The 19,851-nt window shown below is 43.9% G+C and overlaps 2 protein-coding genes across 2 annotated transcripts in view; one reads left to right on the top strand and one right to left on the bottom strand.

Moving 5' to 3' along the window:
- Positions 1 to 19,851, bottom strand: part of LOC308663573 (cholinesterase-like) — a gene marked incomplete at its 5' end in the record, with an annotated part of 476,398 nt that overhangs the window by 330,596 nt on the left and 125,951 nt on the right. The gene's annotated exons all lie outside the window — the stretch shown is intronic.
- On the top strand, positions 10,127 to 16,803 carry NRM (nurim). The gene is made up of 4 exons (XM_081320182.1): positions 10,127 to 10,592; positions 12,262 to 12,464; positions 13,272 to 13,448; positions 15,624 to 16,803. The coding sequence occupies exons 1-4, from the start codon at positions 10,430 to 10,432 to the stop codon at positions 15,942 to 15,944; spliced, it is 864 nt and encodes a 287-aa protein (XP_081176308.1). The 5' UTR covers positions 10,127 to 10,429; the 3' UTR covers positions 15,945 to 16,803.

Here is a 19,851-nt window from a genome sequence, read left to right as displayed (position 1 = left end):
TTAACAACCATCTTACTAACTGAATACCTGCAGTGACTCACTTAACAACAATAGCAAGAAAAGACTTAAAATGTGGCCATAAGTTGAGAACTACCTATATTTTCTCGCCCGCAGTAGTAATTTGGATTGTAAGTAAGTCTTCAAAGCTGTTCTGTATCAGCCTGCTACCGGCCCTGCAGAAAAGGCAGGGACAACCCCTTTTACAAAAAGGCAAGAGGCTGGAATTAAGCCTGCCAAATTTATTGATACAAAAACAAACAAGACACGAACCAAGAAACAGGAGTTTTTCAAGCGGTTGCCTTCAGCAAACCAGCCCTCCCACGCATTCCCCTTTTATACAGTTTAGGGCGTGGCTTCTCTCTGCCTCCTTCCGAGGTGCCCCATTGCCTTCCTCTGTTTACTCCTGATTGACTGCCTCCTGCGTCGGGCGTCCTTGAACAGGGCCAGCTGTGGGTCATCTTCATCCACGCTGTCAGGCTCACACAGCTGGGTCTCCGTCGTGACCAGGTGGGAGGGGCTTGGCTGAGGGCTCTCATCAGCAAGCTCTTCAACACCCCCCTCCTCCTCCTCTGAGTCGTCCGACCCAACTGCCAAACCCACAGGCTGACCCTGAATCACAACAAAAGCCGGGACTGATAAATACTACTTTATAACAACATGTTGTGTGTACCGGGGCTGGAAAAAAGGTGTAGCTTGGGGGCCAATGTCATTTGCCAGCATCCTTTTTTAGTCGCCAAAGTTTGCTCAGAGTGGATGGGAACCAAACTGTAAGCTTTTTTCTTTTTTTTTTCTTTTGCATTTTGGGGAATGCTCAGCCTGCCCTACTTCTAGAATTTGGTCCTTGGCATGCTGCACAAAACCTAATAAGACTTCCAAAGCAGAGGAAGTTACATATGGACGATAATGGATGTTATAATCATTACTTTCATACCTTCCTCAGCTCCTAATTAATTAGGTCACTGATCTCATCCAACTGTGCAAATGATCTAAATAGCGTAGTGACTTGATCACTGAATACTAGTGAAAGACTGAAGCAATATACGTTGCACCATAGAAATTTGGGAAAGAATTTTTCCATTGCTACATTTTCCCTAGTTAAGGAAGAAGTCATTAGCAGTAGGAATCTCATGGACATGGCAAGGGCTTGATATCTATTTCATACATCTAATGGGAAAGGGAAAGTATTTAGGTGCAATGTGGAAATATGGAAAAGGACAAAGCAAAGTTACTCGTCAGTCTTGTTTCCTTGCTTTTCCTTTTCCATATTTCCATTTGAACAAATTTGTGAAGAGAGGTGTGCATTGGACTATTAGGTCCCCTCCCTTTTCAAAAAGAGAAGCAGCGGGGGGGTGGGGGGTGGGCTCCCTTGGTGCTCTCTGAGCTTGGTTCTTTTCTTGAAGACATTTCCTTACCCAAACTAGGTAACATCATCAGTGCTAGAAGGAGGACTGGTAAATGTTCACCCGTGTGAGACACAAATTCTCAACTGGGAAAAAAAAGTCCTGATGGCCTCATACAGAAGATCACTGTTTAAGGCTACTCAATTGTTTAAACACTGTGTAGCTTCCACCTGACACAACTGGGCCAAAAAACCTGTTTGCTACACCCACGCACATCATTCCAGATAAACACTGGATAAAAACAGAAGAAGGAATATGATTTACCCTGGCAATGTATTCATCTTAAGGTATGCGCCTGAAGGAAAACTATGAGTCAAAAAATAATGTTTAAATAAAGGTTGGTAGACAAGATTAAAGTGGAAAAATCAAGATGAAATGAAGGCTGAGCACTGGACAGGTAATTGGGATAATAGGTTGCTTGAACACAAAAAGCAAGACGTTTTGACTTGTCTTCAACAATCAGATTACAGTATTGCTCCCTCTTACATGAGAAAATTATCTGGGTGGACTCCACAGGATGCTAACAGACTAACACAGTTGGAAAGGACATTGGAGGTTTTCTAGTCCAACCCCTAATCAAGATGGAAATCCTATACCTAGACAAAACGGACACCCAATCTTTTCTTAAAAGCCTCCAGTGATGGAGGACCCATAACTTCTGGAGGCAAACCGTTCCACTGATCAATTGTTCTGTCAGGAAATTTCTCCTTAGAATCACACCTGATTTTATAACCTTTTTTTGCCACAGTTGTTAATTGGATCATTGCCGTTATTAAGTGAATCATGCAGTCATTAAGCAAATCCAATTTCTTCCATTGACTTTGCTTGCCAGAATAGATCTGGAAGGGACCTTGGAGGTCTTCTAGTCCAGCCCCCTACTCAAGCAGGAGTCCCTATATCATTTCAGACAAGTGGCTGTCCAGTCTCTTCTTAAAAACCTCCAGTGATGAAGCACCCACAACTTCTGAAGGCTGGCTGTTGCACTGGTGAATTGTCCTCACTGTTAGGAAGTTTCTCCTTAGTTCCAGGTTGCTTCTCTCCTTGATTAGTTTCCATCCATTGTTTCTTCTCTTGCCTTCTGGTGCTTTGGAAAATAAACTGACCCCTTCCTCCTTGTGGCAGCCTTTCAAATACTGGAATACTGCTATCATGTCCCCACTAGTCCTTCTTTTCTCTAGACTGGCCATTCCCAAATCCTGCAACCGTTCTTCATCTGTTTTTGTCTTCAGGCCTTTAATCATCATAGTTGCTCTTCTTTGCATTTTTCCCCAAAGTCTCAACATCTTAAATGTGGTGACCAAAACTGGATGCAGTATTCCAGGTGTGACCTTACTAAGGCTTTATAAAGCAGTACTAACACTTCACGTGACTTTGATCCTATGCTTCTGTTTGTACAACCCAGGATTGTATTAACTTTTTTGGCTGCTGCCACACACTGCAGGCTCATGTTTAAGTGATCGTCCACTAGGATTCCAAGGTCCCTCTCACAGTTACTGTTTTTCAGCCAGGTTTCGCCTAATCTGTACTTGTACCTTTGTTTTTTCTTGCCTAGGTGTAAAACCTTGCTTTTCTCCACATTAAATATCGTTTCGTTGGATAGGGCCCATTGTTCAAGTCTATCAAGATCTTTTTGGATTCTGAGCTTGTCTTCTGGGGTGTTGGCTATTCCTGCCAGCTAGGTGGCATCTGCAAATTTGATGAGATCCTAATCCTAGCCTCTCTCATTTTGCCTTAGTGGGAATCCAATCAGCTTTTTCTCTTGTTGAAAGGAAAATGCTACAGTTGTACAACATCGCAAGTCGCAACGTTCATTAAGGATGAGAGGTCCTCCATGCTCTCTGAGCTTGGTTCTTTTTTTGCAGATGTTTCATTACCCAAACAAGGTAAGATCATCAGTGCTAATCAAGTTAGTCAATCAGAGCAGCACTGATTATGTTATCTAGTTTGGGTAATGAAATATCTGCAAGAAAACAACCAAGCTCAAAGAGTACCAAGGACCTCTCATTTCAACTCTGAGCTACAAATATTCTCCTTTATTGGTATCACTAAGGATGCTTTAGGAACTCCTTTGCTGTTTGCCACTTCTTCAGCTGATGTCTCTAGAAGTCTTGAGCTGGTGGCCCCGGAGTTCCTCACCAAATCCTGTATCTGCAGCCGTATCCCCAAACTGGGCCAAAGAAACATTCCAGAGTCATGCAGACACACTTCTTGCAAACAAATAAATATTGCTAAGGCTTCAGAACATGTGACTGGGATTCAGGCTTCCTGCTGTATCAACTCAAGCAATTTCCTCTTAGCCCATGAACCCTAATTAAAGTATATTTTAATTGGCTGAGCAATGTGTTTTGTGTTCCTTTGGATTGGCACAGTTGCTAGCAACAATGAAGCCTCACTTTTAATTTTTAGGGCAGAAATCACCATTAAACTCTGACATGAAACTGAGGCATCACTTCCAGATAAACAATGTGGCTTGGCAAGCCAATGCTCAAAAGAACTGAAGCAATGAGGAAGAAAATATTTTGTGGCTATAATTCAGAAGAAGATTTATCTCTATATTGTTGCCTCTTTAATAGGTTTCAGAAAGCCAAACCAAATTTGGAGCGCTGGGGAACTACCAGAGGATTGGAAAAGGGCTGATGTGGTTCCCATTTTCAAAAAAGGGGGCGGGGGAAACAGACCCAGGAAACTACAGACCAATCAGCCTGATATCAATACCTGGGAAGATATTGGAATAAATAATTAAAAAACAGATCTGTGAAGATCTAGAAACAAATAAAGTTATAATAGCCAGCACAGATTTATTAAAAACAGATCATATGAAACCAACCTTATTTCATTCTTTGATAAAGTGACTAAATTAGTAGATAGCAAAATGCTGTGGACGTACCAGTAGTATATTTAGACTTCAGCAAGGCATTTGACAAAGTAGACCACAACCTACTTCTTGGTAAGCTACAAAAATGTGAGATAGATAACCTCATCACCAGGATGGATTTGCAACTGGCTGAGCAACCAAACTCAATAAGTAGCCCTTACCGGTACTACATCCACATGGAGGAAAGTAAACAGTGGGGTACTACAAGGTTCTGTCTTAGGCCCAGTACTCTTCAATGTCTTCAAAAATGACTTAGACAAGGGAATTGAAGGGGAACTCATCAAATTTGCAGATGACGCTAAACTGGCAGGAATAGCCTGTTGAAAGAAAAATCTTCATCAGCATCCAGTCCAAGCTGGGAATAAACAAAATGGAGACTGCTTTAGAAAGAAGGTTGTAGTTTTATTGAAGAGCAGAGCCAGACAAAAGATGGCTCTGGGAAAGCTGACCACATGTTGCTGGGAGTGGTGGGTTTTTATACCTTCTGGGGCTTTTGAGGTTGTTTCCTGTTCCTGTTTGAGGCTTTGTATTTCCTGTGTCATGTATTTTGACCTGAGTCTCAGTGTGTCCTTTTGGTATTGGTGGGTTAATCCTATTATGTCCCCAGAGGTCATGTCTTTTAGAATTTGGGTCGGGTATGTAGATTTTATGGGTCTTTGTCTTCCTAATCTCATCAGCTTCTAGCTTCCTGACTTCAACCTTCCTGAATGGATTATTACATCTGCATTTCTAAAAGCTGGTTTCTGCTGAGTTTTCTGGCTTTGGGGGAGGGAGAGGTTTCTGCCTTTTTTTAAAGATCTTCTCCGTTATTCCTTTGGAGAAATATATTTTGCCTTTTTAATATTCCCCAAAATATTTCTTTCTCTGAATTCTTCCCACAAGCCAACACCCCAGAAGACAAACTCAGAATCCAAAAAGATCTTGATAGAGTTGAACAATGGGCCCTATCCAACAAAATATTTAATGTGGAGAAAAGCAAGGTTTTACACCTGGGCAGGAAAAACCAAAGGTACAAGTACAGATTAGGCAAAACCTGGCTCAAAAACAGTAACAGCGAGTGGGACTTTGGAGTCCTAGTGGATGATCACTTAAGCATGAGCCAGCAGTGTGCGGCAGCAGCCAGAAAAGCTAATATAATCCTGAGTTGTATAAACAGAGGCATAGGATCAAAATCACATGAAGTATTAGTATTGCTTTATAAAGCCTTAGTAAGGCCGCATCTGGAATACTGCATCCAGTTTTGGTCACCACATTACAAAAAAGATGTTGAGACTTTGGGGGAAAAGTGCAAAGAAGAGCAACTAAGATGATTAAAGGCCTGAAGACAAAAACAGATGAAGAACGGTTGCAGGATTTGGGCATGGCCAGTCTAGAGGAAAGAAGAAATAGGGGTGACATGATAGCAGTATTCCAGTATTGGAGGGGCTGCCACAAAGAAGAGGGGGTCAAATTATTCTCCAAAGCACCAGAGGGCAGGACAAGAAACAATGGTTGGAAACTGGCCAAAGAGAGAAGCAACCTGGAATTAAGGAGAAATTTCCTAATGGGACAATTCACCAGTGTAACAGCTTGCCTTCAGATGTTGTGGGTGCTTCATCACTGGAGGTTTTTAAGAAGAGACAAGACAGCCACTTGTCTGAAATGATTTAGAGACACCTATTTCAGCAGGGGACTGGACTAGAAAACCTCCAAGGTCCCTCCCAGCTCTATTCTATTCTATTGCTTTATGGTAGAGTTGCTCAATCTTGGTAACTTTTTAAAATATTGTTTAGAGTTAGAAAACATACCATTATGGTTGTAAGTCATTATAAGTTGAGGACTAGAAGTCCTCAACTTATAATGATTTACAATCATAATTCTGGGTTCAATTACAGTCATAAATCAAGGATTTCCTATGTTTGATTGTACCGGGTGGGGTGGGGAGTGGGGGTAACAGTTTATTTGGTTTTATATTTGGGGTTTTACTTTTCCGTAAGTGTAGGTGAGTTTGGTGGCTATCTAAATTTTCTTAATATATCAATAACAAAAAAATAAATATCAAGATGGCAAGACCAAGCGGGATTGTAGCTACAATGCAAGGAGCAAAATAAGCAAGCAGCAATCCCCACTGATCCCTATGGAGAAGCTTCACAAAGAGGGTCTCACATCTGGCTGTATCTGGGATAGAGGCCAGGCCAACCACAATGGGCATATTGCAGATCCCATCAGCCAAAGAGTGTTGCCAGACACGGAATAGAAGACAGGTAGCTGTAGCTCCAGCTCTGTGAAATATTCCCCCCCTTAGGGATTAAAATGGACCCAACCATGCAAGCCTTTTGTTAGGCTTTAAAAATTTGGTTCTGTACCTGAACCTGGAGCTCTGAATGTGCCAAGGGTCTCTAGTTTTTTTTGACTTTACTGTTAATTGGTTAATTGTCCTGGCAGCTGTAAGTATTTATTTTGGATGTTTTTATTGTCTTGAATGCTTTTTAAATTATGTTTAATAGTTTAGGAACAGTAAGCCGCCCAGAGACACTGATTGAGATGGGCGGCTACAGAAATTGAATGTTGTTGTTAGTTGCGAAGTCGTGTCCGACCCATCGCGACCCCATGGACAACGTTCCTCCAGGCCTTCCTGTCCTCTACCATCTTCTGGAGTCCATTTAAGCTCACGCCTACTGCTTCAGTGACTCCATCCAGCCACCTCAGTCCCCTTCTTCTCTTGCCCTCAACCTTTCCCAGCATTAGGCTCTTCTCCAGTGAGTCCTTCCTTCTCAGAAATTGAACACATACGTAAATAAATGCAAATATCCTGTAAACAGAGGGATTAATGCCTATATACTAGACATGGAGATCTCTGTTTCTCCATTGCAACTTCCATCATCCCTGACTCCAGGCCATGCCAGACCTCAGGCTTATGGAGTTGGCATCTAATGGCAATGTGAAGGGGGGATTCTCTTCTCTGCAATGTGCCTCCTGCACTTTGAGTGTGACTTTAGTTGAGACTCCAGAGCAGGGGTGGAAGTATGGCTGTTGTCTCTGGTGGTCTCCTGGCCCCTATCCCATTCATCACGCCTGATGAATCTGAAAAAGTTTGAGGAAGGGGGATGTGGGATCAAAATTTTATGCAAGGCTAAAGAACTCATTCCTAAAAACAGTTTGGAAGCAAAAAATGCCACCATGTTGTATGCATTAACTTGTTTTAACACCTGGAGCTCCTAGTCTGCCAAAATAACTCACTGTTCTCTTAAAGAGATGAGTCACATCCTTTTGCTAACGTGTATTTAAATGTGAAATATTTAAATATTTGGAGCATGAACCCATTATGTAACAATTCAAATTGGTCCTAGATAATCAAGATCTGGTGTGTCTTGCATTCAAAGGTAAAGTATGCCTTAATGCATATCATAGAGGCAGCCTGTTTATTTGATCACTAATTTATAATATAAATTGCACCAGATACATTTTTTTACAACCAGATGCAATGATAAGTGACTTAATTATTAGCAATACTCTGTTGTTGTTTTCAGAGTTGTATCTGCTTTTGAAGAAGGACTGTGCCAGTCCCTCAGAAACCAGGAAAAGTGCAGGTGTGTGAACTGGCATCTCTTTCGTGGATTAGGTCCTTCTTCTTTGTTGATTTTAATAATATTAATATTAACCCTAGATTGCCTGATTGTCAATGACTGCGCTGCTCACAACTATGAAAACAAAGACAATGCAACCAAGAAAAGAAAGAAAGAAAAATTAAAAAGGGGAAAATCAACAGACTGGATTTGGTTTGGGGGAAGCCCTCCCCAAAGAAAAAAAAAGATACTTTTAAGCAGTTTTTTTTCATTGTTCCTCACCTACAGAAAGAGCTCTTGCCAAACTAAAGCAATTACAGATAGTCCTTGACTTATGACCACAACTGAGCCCAACATTTATGTTAAGTGAGTTTTGCCCCATTTTGTGACTTTTCTTGCCACACTTGTTAAGTGAATCATTGCAGTTATTAAGTTAGTCACCTGGTTGATAGCTGAATATGGCTTCCCCATCGACTTTGCTTGTCAGAAGGTCGCAAAAGGGAATCACTTGACCCCGGGACATTGCAACCGTCATAAATACGAACCAGTTCCCAAGCATCTGAATTTTGATCAAATGACCATGGGGATACTGCAAAGGTTGTAAGTGTGAAAAATTATCATGTCACTTTTTTCAGTGCTGTGGTAACTCTGAACGCTCACTAAATGAACTGTTGTAAGTCGAGGACAACCTGCACTTGCATCCTTAAAGAAATATTCTGAGAATTTCTAGGGAGGAGCTGTCTTGACCCTCTTACTCCCCACCAAAATATCTAAACTTTGCTGTCTCTGAGATGCAGCCTCTTCCTCCTGGGAATCCAGACTACATTCCACCACACTCCTTCACTAAAGACCTGAGTGAAGAGCTCCTCAAAACACCAGCAGGGTGGTGCCATGGGGAACCTTATTCTGTAGGTGCTGGCACAGAGGAGGCATACTTCCAGGGTCCTGATAAATGGCAGTTTTCCGAAGGAACCCAGACTGTGCCAACATTGCCAGATCAAATCAGCCAGGCAGATAATACGAGCTGTAAAACTTGAGTTGTGAAACATAACAGGGCCAACCTGGAACCCTATTAAACAGTTAATTTATGGCATGAGTTCTTCTGATGGTCAAAATCTTCTTTGCTGGCAGGCTGTTTACTTTGTTCAGGCTTGAGAGGAATCATACCTTTCTATCTGGGATGAGATAGCTGGCTCAGGATTTCTGGGAGTTGAAGTCCACGAGTCATAAAAGAGCCAAGATTGGAGTAGGCAACCTTGGCTCTTTTATGACTCTTGGACTTCAACTCCCAGAATTCCTGAGCCAGCCATGCTGAGGGGGAAAAGAGAGGTTTCCAAGCTGAGCCATGCTGGCTCAGGAATTCTGGGAGTTGAAGTCCACGAGTCATAAAAGAGCCAAGGTTACCTACCCTCTGGGTAGACCAGGGGAAGGCAACCCAGGCTCTTTTATGACTCGTGGACTTCAACTCCCAGAATTCCTGAGGCAGCCATGCTGAGGTTTCCAAGCTGAGCCATGCTGGCTCAGGAATTCTGGGAGTTGAAGTCCACGAGTCATAAAAGAGCCAAGGTTGCCTACCCTTGGGGTAAGCCATATTGGTTGGAAAATCTGGAAGCTGTTGGCTCAGCACATCTGGAAGGCTTTTTTTCTGACACAAAGCATTAGTCACCACACAATATGGAATGGAGCTCCACTTGGGGACGTCAATTTTTTGTTTCTTTCTTTAAATTAACAGAAGGACCGTGATGTTTGAATGGTACATCCATCCAGTTTTCCTGCCCACAGGAAAGGCATGGCTTGCCCGAGTGGTTTTTCCCACTTCCCAGCCTCCTCCAAGAAATCTCAGGTTTCCCCAACCAAAGGAACAGCTGGATACATTCTGGGATAAGTCCCGCTAGACGTTACCGCCCCCTGCTGAGGATCCCAACGCCTTCCTTGGTTTTGTCGGACCTGTATATAAAGATATAGTTGACATTTAATGACCTGGAAATTCTCTGTGAATCCTCTGTGAATTCTGCGAATTCTCTGGTTAAAAAGCAAGCGGGGGAAACGCCCAGCAAAGTCCTAAGTCACAAAAATCTCTCTGGGCAGCAGGAACAGAAAGCGACCGGATCTATATTTACTCTTCTTTTTTTTTCCCCTAATGCAGGGGTAGGCAACCTCGGCTCTTTTATGACTCATGGACTTCAACTCCCAGAATTCCTGAGTCAGCATAGCTGACTCAGGAATTCTGGGAGTTGAAGTCCATGAGTCATAAAAGAGCCGAGGTTGCCTACCCCTGCCCTAATGCAAGGATTTGATTTGGCGCCATTCCGGGATGGGAACGCAGGTGTTTTTTTTTAAGCGAACGGATTCCAGAATTCAGCAGCGTATAGGCTTCACGTCAGGGGATCCCTCAAGAAAGGGCTCTCCCTCCGAAGTAGGTGACGTCACTAGAAGAAAGGCGGGCCTGGGAATTCTAGGGAAGCCCTCTGGCTCCGGGGAGGGGCCGAGGAGGAACGGCGGGGTTGTGACGTCACGGGTGGGCGTGCGGATTGCGGGGAAAGCCCCACCCGCAGCTGGGCGTTCCTTCCAGGCGGCGGGAGAGGCTCTTTTTTTTTTCTTTCCCAGCCATGGCTGCTTTGCAGTTCCTGCTGATGATCCCGGCCCTGGGCAATTTCCTTTTCACCTTCGGGACCGGCGTGGAGCTGATCCGTTTTATTTCCTTCCGTGCCATCTTTTTGCAGCTGCCCGCCGGGGCTGCGCCTCCTCCCTACGGCACCGGCGTGAATCCAGGTAAGAAGGGCAGATCCCGAAGCAGGACCTCCGATTTGGAGGGATTTTTTTTTGACTCGATGAGTTTGATCCTCTCCGATCAAAAGGCTTCCCGTGGGAGAACGAGTAATCGATACCTTAGAATGATGCATTTAAAAAAAAAATAGGGAATTAAATGCAAGAGCGCCTCGGTTGCAGCGCCAGGGGCATCTTCGTGCTGCAACTACCCCGCGTGCTCTGTTGCAACGTTTCGAGCTGCAGCTTGCTTTTTGCCCAGAGGCCCTTTGAAAACATGGCAAGACTGTAAATAGAAACGAGTGAATGCTCCTCCGTGCTGCCAAACATTTATGGCTGGGCATGCCCACCCTGCATGACTTTGATTTGATTTACAGCAATGGACTGCCTGAGCGAACTTATCAGTGGCTGAATTCTGACGGCATAATAAACCCAAACAGGAAATCCACATCATGACTTAGACTGTTGTGTGAATCCAATCAGGGGAGTGTATTGAAGAAATCATTGCCAAATCATAGCCATATAAATTATTGGAAGCAGTCGGACTGTCATTCAGCTGTCCTTTGCTAGGAATAGCTGTCAGGTCAAAACTTTGCAGTAATATAGAGGCCATCTTTGGCAGAATTCTGCTTCTGTATATCTCTTAGAGATCTGGGCATTTGATCAAGGATTCAGGCTGATTTTGAGGAGATAGCTTCAGCCCACACTCAATCCCAGAAAGCTGTTCCTATCCCTAAGGCTTGTACATCATTTATATGTTCATCAAAGTGAAAAATTTCCCTTCTTTTACTGCCTTTGGATTGCAAACATTACAGTCCTTTTATGCAAGGAATGAATATTCAGGATGCTGAGTGCGCTGCGCCCACCAAATTTTGAACTGCAACTTGGAAAATATAAGGGGGGGGGGGAAATCGGATTTCTAAATGCCAGTGTCCTTCCTCTGCATTCCCAGCACTTCTTCAGACTGGATTGGACAGACTATGGACTGCCTGAGACTTCAGGATTTCATTGTGTAGTCCCAAAGCTGTAGCTACAGCTCTTTGCTAGCTGTAGATGTAATATTTTTAATGCAGGGGTTCCCTGAGACCTCGAAATTATTTCAAGGGTTCCTCTAGGGCAGTAATCTCCAGTCTTTCTGGCTCAGTGGACCAGCAAAGGCAGTGGCAATGGTGGGGTGGAGGGGGATGGTTTTGCACGTGCACCATTTTTACAAATGCAACTTTGTACGTGCGCGCTCACCCACCACTTCCCCAGCCCTGGTCTGAACAGGCTGCCACCTTGCACTAGCCTGTGGACCAGAGGTCAGAGACCCCTGATCTAGGGCATTGCTTGTCAATCTCAGCAACTTTAAGCAAGGTGAACTTCAACTTCCCAGCCGGCTGGGGAATTCTGGGAGTTGAAGTCCACTCATCTTAAAGATGCTGAGATTTACAAACACTGCTCTCGGGTAAAAAGGTTGAGAAAGGTTGATGTAAACCAGGGGTGTCAAACTCGCCATGTCACATCACGTGAGGTGTCACGACTTTTTTCCCATTGCTGGCAAAGGGGTGGGCGCGGTTTCACCATGACACTTCCGGCTCGCGGGACGGCAGTTTGACACCCCTGATGTAAACCATCATGGTAATAATATCCTGCTGTATACAGGGTGCACGATTACTCAGTTTTTCTCTTGCAGACGGCATCTCGAATTCTCAATGGAAAACTGCCCTAAGGGATCCCAAGATTCTACACTCGCTAACAGTGGATGTGGGCCTGATCATCCTTTTTATCCTGCAGCACAGCCTTATGGCTTCTGACCGGGTCAAACACTGGACTTCCAGCTGCTTCGGGGTCTTGCAGAGAACAGTCTATGTTTTTTTCACAGACTTAACTCTTCAGGTAGGAATACTGATTTAGAGTATAAAGTGGGAAAGTTGTACAGGTAACTGCTCAACTTACGAATGGACTTATAATGGACTCAAAAAAGGTCGTGCCCTTTCCTTGAAGTTACAATTGCTGCACCACTCTCACAGCCATGTGATCACATTTTAGGTGCTTAACAACCAGCTTGCATTTATAACTGGTTGCAGCACCCCATGATCACTTGATTGCTTTTTGTAATTTTTTTTTCCTGGTCATTTTCTGACAAAAACGCCCGTTGGATAAAGTGGATTCAGACTCACGATGACGTGATTTGCTTAACAGCCATGGTGACTCGCTTGACCAGAGTTGAAAAATCGAGTCCAGTCACATGGTGAATCAACTTAATGACTGCAATGACTTGACACCAAAATTCCGGGCTCAAGTGTGGTCGTAACTCAAGGACTACCTGTAAGAGCTTGAGCTCTTTAATTGTTTGTTACGTTGCAAAATGCAATTGAGTTTCTTTCTCGGCTAGGAGAAATGGGCATTAAAAAAAAAAAGAAAATAGATAATAATGAAGATTAGAATTTTAACTCGCATTTATAGTTGCATTCTTTTGCAAAAGGCAACTTGCTTTAAGAAGTTGTGGGTGCTCCAACACTGGAGGTTTTTAAGAAGAGATGGGCTTTGTCTGCTGTCTGAGCAGGGGGTTGGACTAGAAGACCTCCAAGGTCCCTTTCAACTGTTATTCTGATTCATATCCTGCATGACCTCACATGCAGCCATGTTAAATGTCGTTGCAGTGTCTGCTAGTAATGTAATTTTCCCCCCCTTTTAACGTAGTTGCTGATGAGGTATTGGCAGCCAGTGCTGGAGGGCCCCATGCTCTGGAATACGAGTACTGAGCCGTGGATCACTTGGGTTCCTCTCACCTGCTTTATCCTCCATTTCATCTCCTGGCTAATCATCTTTAGCATCATTCTCATCTTTGATTATGCAGAACTGATGGGAGTCAAACAGGTGCTTGTGCTTTCTTTGTTTTCCCCCTTCACGTGTCTCCCTTTGGTGAGCAAGGTTGCGGAGAGGAATAGGGCAGTCTGGGAAGTAAAACCACAGTGAGCCCAGCCCCTTTTTATCTTCCAGAAGAGTCAATTTTTCTTTCAAGCATCACTTCCCTTATTTAATGAAGTCTAGAAGCAGCTTAAGGGACGCGGTGGCTCAGTGGGTTAGGACGCTGAGCTTGTCGATCAGAAGGTCGGCAGTTTGGCGGGTCGAATCCCGAGTGCCGCGTAACAGAGTGAGCGCCTGTTACTCGTCCCAGCTTCTGCCAACCTAGCAGTTCGAAAGCACGTAAAAATGCAAGTAGAAAAATAGGGACCGCTCCGGTGGGAAGGTAACAGCGTTCCGTGCGCCTTTGGCGTCTAGTCATGCCGGCCACATGACCACGGAGATGTCCTCAGACAAGCGCTGGCTCTTCGGCTTTGAAACGGAGATGAGCACCGGCCCCTAGAGTCGGAAACAACTAGCACGCATGTGCGGGGGAACCTTTACCTTTACCTTTTTAGAAGCAGCTTGCTCCAGATGCCTCTGAGTGGCTTACACTTAAAAAAATGGGAATGATTTAAAAAATAAATGGATTGTGCTCATCCAGAAGACAGGTTCTCTGCAACAGACAATGCATCCCAACAGAAGAGAATATTTGTAACTAAGGGCTAAACTGTGGTGCTTTCTGAGCTTGGTTGTTTTCTGGCAGACAACCAAACAGTACACAAGTAAGCAAGGAATTACCAAGAAGGAAACACTCCCAGCAACACTGCTAGGGCAAGCCACCCTAGGTTCAAGGTGCTGGTTCTTACTTATAAAGCCCTACATGGCTTAGGCCCGGGATATTTGCAGGACCGTCTGCTGCCAGGAATGACTTCCCATCGCCCTGTGCGCTCACACAGAGAGGGTCTCCTCAGGGTGCCGTCGGCCAGACAATGTCGGCTGGCGACCCCCAGGGGGAGGGCCTTCTCTGTCGGGGCGCCTGCCCTTTGGAATCAGCTCCCCCGAGAACTTTGGATGGCCCCAGATCTCCAGTCCTTTTGTCGCAACCTAAAGACATACCTTTTCCACCTGGACTGACGGGGGTTTTAATTATGTTTTTAATTTTTACTGGTTTTTAGTGGGGCTTTGTAAAATTTAATTTCTTTTAATATTTGTACTTATTGTTTTTATTGTTATTTTTACTGTTGTTAGCCGCCCTGAGTCCTTCGGGAGATAGGGTGGCATATAAGTCCCATAATTAAATTAAATTAAATTAAATAATTAAATTAAATTAAATAATTAAATTAATTAAATTAAATTAAATTAACAGAGGAGAGCCCGCTCCCTTCTAGCACTGAAAATGTTACCTAACTAGCTAATGAAACACTTGCAAAAAAAGGCTCAGAGAGCACCAGGGATCCTGCAAACAATACAGCCTGCAGGACAGGCAAGGGAAGGGGCTCAACTATGTACCTACCCTAAAACTAGGGGCGGGGGGGGGAATAGTACAAATAATCCTCAACTTACGACAGTTCATTTAGTGACTGGTTGAAGTTACGACAGCACGGACACAAGTAACTTATGACATTTTTTCACACGACAATTGCAGCATCCCTCTGGTCCTGTGATCAAAATTCAGATGCTTGGCAACTCACTCATATTTGTAGTGTCCCGGGGTGGGGGGGGCATGTGATCATCACCTTTTGTGACCTTCTGACAAGCAAAGTCCATGAAGAAGCCAGATTCACTTAGCAACCATGTTGCTGAACAATTGCAGTGATTCATTTAAAACAACTAAGGCAAGAAAGGTCGTTAAATGGGACAAAACTCACTTGTCTCGTTGAGCAACATAAATTTTGGGCTGGATTGTGGTCATAGGTTGAGGACTACCTGTGTTCAGCATTGTGTTACAAATGGGAAGCCATGTGTTCCTCTGTAGAATCTGCAGAGCCCAAGGGTGCCTTGGCTGTATATAAAATCTGGGAGTGCCTCTACAGCAAACATGTCAAACTCGCGACGTCACGTGACATCGCGCAACGTATCAGGACAGTTTTGCCATTGCCGGCGATGGGGTGGGCGCAGCTTCTGGATGACGTGTCCTGGCCACGGGCCGGAAGTTTGACAGCCCTGCTCTACAGTAAACAGATGTTGCTTTCATTTCATCCCCAGGTTTATTACTACTGCTTGGGCATAGGAGACCCTTTGGCTGTGAAGTCTTCACGGGCCCTCCGTCTCTACTCCCACCTTCGCCATCCATTGTACGTGGAGTTTCTCCTTATCCTCTGGGCTGTTCCCTGCCTCTCACTTGACCGCCTGCTTCTGGCCTCCTTGTTCACCGTCTATCTTACCTGTGCTCACAGCCTTGATGAACAGGATTATCTCTACCTCCGTGCCCAGCTGGACAAGAAGTTCCAAATCTTCTCCCGGGAAGAGGCAGCTTATGGGGGTTTATTGGCTCAAAATGGCCCCTCAGACTACAAGGGGAACTGAGTAGAAGTGGGAGAGGTTAGGGTTCTGGATGGTTTTGGTTTTGGATGCAGAGGGGGGGGGGTGTCTGGCTTTGGGGGGGGGGTGTCTGACTGCCAGATCCCTGCTTGCAAAGCACTGATTAATACACCATATCTTATCTTGATTGTGCTTTTACACCTAGAGGACTTTAAGGGCTACCTCCCAAAAATTGGGTATCTACTGGACCCAGTCTCTTGTAACTCCCTAAAAGAACCTTTTCCTAAGCTTGTGTTCTCCATTGTTGTGGACTAGGAGTTCATTGTCTTCAACAGCAGTAGTAGATGGAGATGGTGGGAATTTTAGTCCCTACACATTTGGAGAACGTTAAACTGGGATAGTCTGTACTGAAACACACTAAGTTCTACTAGCATGGAGGAAGTTGGAATGTCTGATGTCTGGGTTGATCTCACCCTAGAATATTAAGGAGATACTTTTCGATCATGAACTTTTCTCACTTAATAATGATTGAAGTCTAGCTATAATTGGCCATTTTCATGGCAGCCTCTGGATTTGGTGGTTGCGTGGAAGGCAAGCAGTTGATTAAACAAATGTGTCTAGTTCTAGAAAAGAAGCATCTAGTCTAGAATACAGCTGTATAGCATAGCAACCCCTTCTGAGTAAAAAAAAATGGGGAAGTGACTGCCCTTTAGCTCTTTAATGGTCTGGTTTGACCAAGAGAATGTGCAAAATGTTCCTCCTTTTAAAATTAATAGCATATTTTATTTATTTCAAATGAGCTTTTACTGACCTCTTGTCACAATTTTTAATTATAGTATCCTAACCTCTGTCAACATGTAAATACTTATTTTTTTAAAAAAAAATATTAGCAGCCAAGTGCACTTATTTGGAAGAATATGGTATAAGGCAAGGGTAGGCATCCTCGCCTCTTTTATGACTCATGGACTTCAACTCCCAGAATTCCTGAGTCAGCTGACTCAGGAATTCTGGGAGTTGAAGTCCATGAGTCATAAAAGAGCCGAGGTTGCCTACCCCTGGTATAAGGGGATTATAGATGCATTTCTTCAATATAATAATAAGAAAGCACATTTATGAGTATATGTGTGTGATGGTTTAAACCGCCTAATTACTGTTGCAAAGGTGCCTTGTTTCTGAGGTGAAAACTTCCTTGGATCATATAAGAAAAAGCAGAAGTCAAAAAGCTTTCGGTCCAAATGTTAATCTTAGTATTAGATTTCCCTAAGGGATTTCCAAAATTTTTCACCAGTATGCTTCTTTTAAAAAAATCTTTTCATTAATGGAAATATTGCCCCTGTTGGAGATTTCAGCTACAGCTATCCTTGTTATTCTCTACCATGCTGGCTGGGGAATTCTGGGAGTTGAAGTCCAGACATGAAGTTGCCACGATTGAGAAATACAGTTATAGGCCATTGGCTTATGGCTCCCCTCCTCCCTCATCATTGTGTCATAGAGTCACATCTGGGGGCCATCCAGCAGCATCAATAGGGCAGGTCAAAAAAGCTAAGTAAGTGGCCCACCCCTTTTGTGGATGTATAAAAGGAAAGGACTTTTATCATGATGCCTCTGTGTAAATTTTGAACTCTACCCCATAGGAAGCTACGGTGGGCACCAATTTGGGAAAGTTGTGGGCAATGGAAGTCCTGCGCTTTAACTGCTTAGCAGAAAAATCCTTCAACTTCCTGTACGGAACATTACAATGGAACATACATTTTTTTTTATTGGGAACTGCACAGATGTGATGAATAAACAAATAAACATTCCATCACTGTAGGAGTAAAATGTCTGATTCCTCCCTGTGCCAAAATGTCTGTTTTGTTGAAATGCTTTTTTTTGGTTAAAGGTACAGGAACCTTTTACCTATAGCAGAAGGAAGAAAGTTAAAATGTCTAGGCCAGGGGTCTTCAAACTTGGGACTTCAACTCCCAGAATTCCTCAGCCAGTGTGCCTGGCTGAGGAATTCGGGAAGTTGAAGTCCGCAAGTCACAAAAGGGCCAAGTTTGAAGACCCCTGGTCTAGGCAGTTGCTCCCAAAGGTGTTTCTGCTGCCTTATTTTAGTGACCAGGAATACCACCAGTATTGTTTTCAAAACATTGCTCTGCCTTTGTAAATGTATATTTTAATTCCGTATCTTAATACTAATGAAGCTTTTTTAAAAAAAATATATCTTGGAATTCAGTGCAAAATAAATGTAATCTATTTTTTTAAAAAGAGAAAACTTGCTTGTTTGCCCGTGTTCTACTGTGTCTTAACATGTTTGGTTAAAAAAAATCCTTTCTTCTTTTCTCCTCCAACTTCAGTGGTGCCCTACGGGTTGGATGCTTAGCAGAGCATTTAATCATAGGCAAACACTTCCGCCTGCGTAAAACCCCTTCCAACTCGTAAAACCCTTAGAAGTCGGGACCTCTTTGTGAAAGATCAGTCCACAACAAGGTTCCTATTTGGAGGAAGAGAAAAATCTCATTGGGTTTCTTGCACGATGCATCATCGTCCCATCAGAGGGGGAAACAGGCTCAGTGACACTGGAAACCGGCAACTTAAATCCTGTCCTTTTTATTACCAAAGAAAACATCTTTTCTTTGTTCCTGCTGTATCACAGAAATATTCTGAGGCTAATTTTGTATCATTAAATGTTGTCCTTGCATTACAGGTAGTCTTCAACTTACGACCACAATTGAGCCCAAAATTTCCACTGCTAAGCAAGACCGTTTTGCTAAGCGAGTTTTGCCCCATTTTACATTTTTTTTGCCACAGTTGTTAAGCAAATCGCTGCAGTTGTTAAGTGAAACACGTGGTTGTTAGACAAATCTGGCTTCCCCCACAGACTTTGTTTTTCGGAGGTTAGCTGAGGTGGTTGCAAATGGTGAACATCACCCCTGGGACATTCCACTGTCATAAATACATGCCAATTTCCAAGAATAATCTTGAACGGACACTAAATGAACGGCTGTAAGTTGAGGACTATCTGTAGTACATATATAGTCCTTATGACCTCAATGGAGCCCAAATGTTCTGTTGCTAAGTGAAACTTTTGTTGAGTTTTTGCCCCATTTTATGTTTCTTGCCACAGTTGTTAAGTGAATCACTGCAGTTGTTAGTAATACGGTTGTTAAGTGAATCTGTCTTCCCCATTGACTTTGTCAGAAGGTCACAGAAGGGGTCACACGACCCCAGGACATTGCAATTGTCATAAATGTGAGTCAGTTGCCAAGTTTCTAAATTTTGACCATGTGACTATGGCAGACATGTCAACACAAGGCCCGGGGGCCGGATCCGGCCCGCGAAGTGGTTTCATGTGGCCCGCGACGCCATCCTGGAAACAGTGAGAGAACAGCCCCCACTGCCTTGGCCCTGGCCCAGAGACCCTCCTTCTGCCAGAGACCCTCAGATCTGTCCCACTCCTGCCCAGGCCCCCATAGGCACCCTTGATGCGAATGATGTAGAGCTGGCCACGCCCACCCAGTAGGCCATACGCACTCTAGCCACACCCACCCAGTAGGCCACGCCCACCTAGGCCATACCCACCTGGCCCCCTGAGGGCAACCGCAATGCTGATGCGGCCCTCAATGAAATTGAGTTTGACACCCCTGGACTATGGGGATGCTGCAACGGTCATAAATGTGAAAAACAGTCATAAGTCATTTTTTTCAGTGTGTCATTGTAACTTTGAACAGTCACTAAATGAACTGGACTACCTCTATTGCAACTTGCAATGTCACATGACGCGACGTATCGTGGCTTTTTTTCCATTGCCGGCAGTGGGGCAGGCACGGTTTCGGCATGACACATCTGGCCCACGGCCAACAATTTGACACCCCTGGTCTATTGCATGTGAACATCCTGCTAAAAACACTCCCAACACAAACAACATTCTGCGTTATGTACCGAAAGGTTACAGACAACAGCAAATAAA

The sequence above is a fragment of the Vipera berus genome (genome assembly GCF_964194415.1).
Source record: "Vipera berus genome assembly, chromosome: 2".
Lineage (NCBI taxonomy): Eukaryota > Metazoa > Chordata > Lepidosauria > Squamata > Viperidae > Vipera > Vipera berus.
The sequence above is the reverse complement of the archived record's forward strand: the minus strand, read 5'-3'. Positions and strand labels throughout refer to the sequence as shown.

Excerpts from the sequence above, each read along its gene's own strand:
- NRM (XM_081320182.1), top strand. The coding sequence starts at position 10,430 with ATGGCTGCTTTGCAGTTCCTGCTGATGATCCCGGCCCTGGGCAATTTC. Across the intron at positions 10,593-12,261 it reads CGGCACCGGCGTGAATCCAG|ACGGCATCTCGAATTCTCAA; the intron begins GTAAGAAGGGCA and ends TTTCTCTTGCAG. Across the intron at positions 13,449-15,623 it reads AACTGATGGGAGTCAAACAG|GTTTATTACTACTGCTTGGG; the intron begins GTGCTTGTGCTT and ends TTTCATCCCCAG.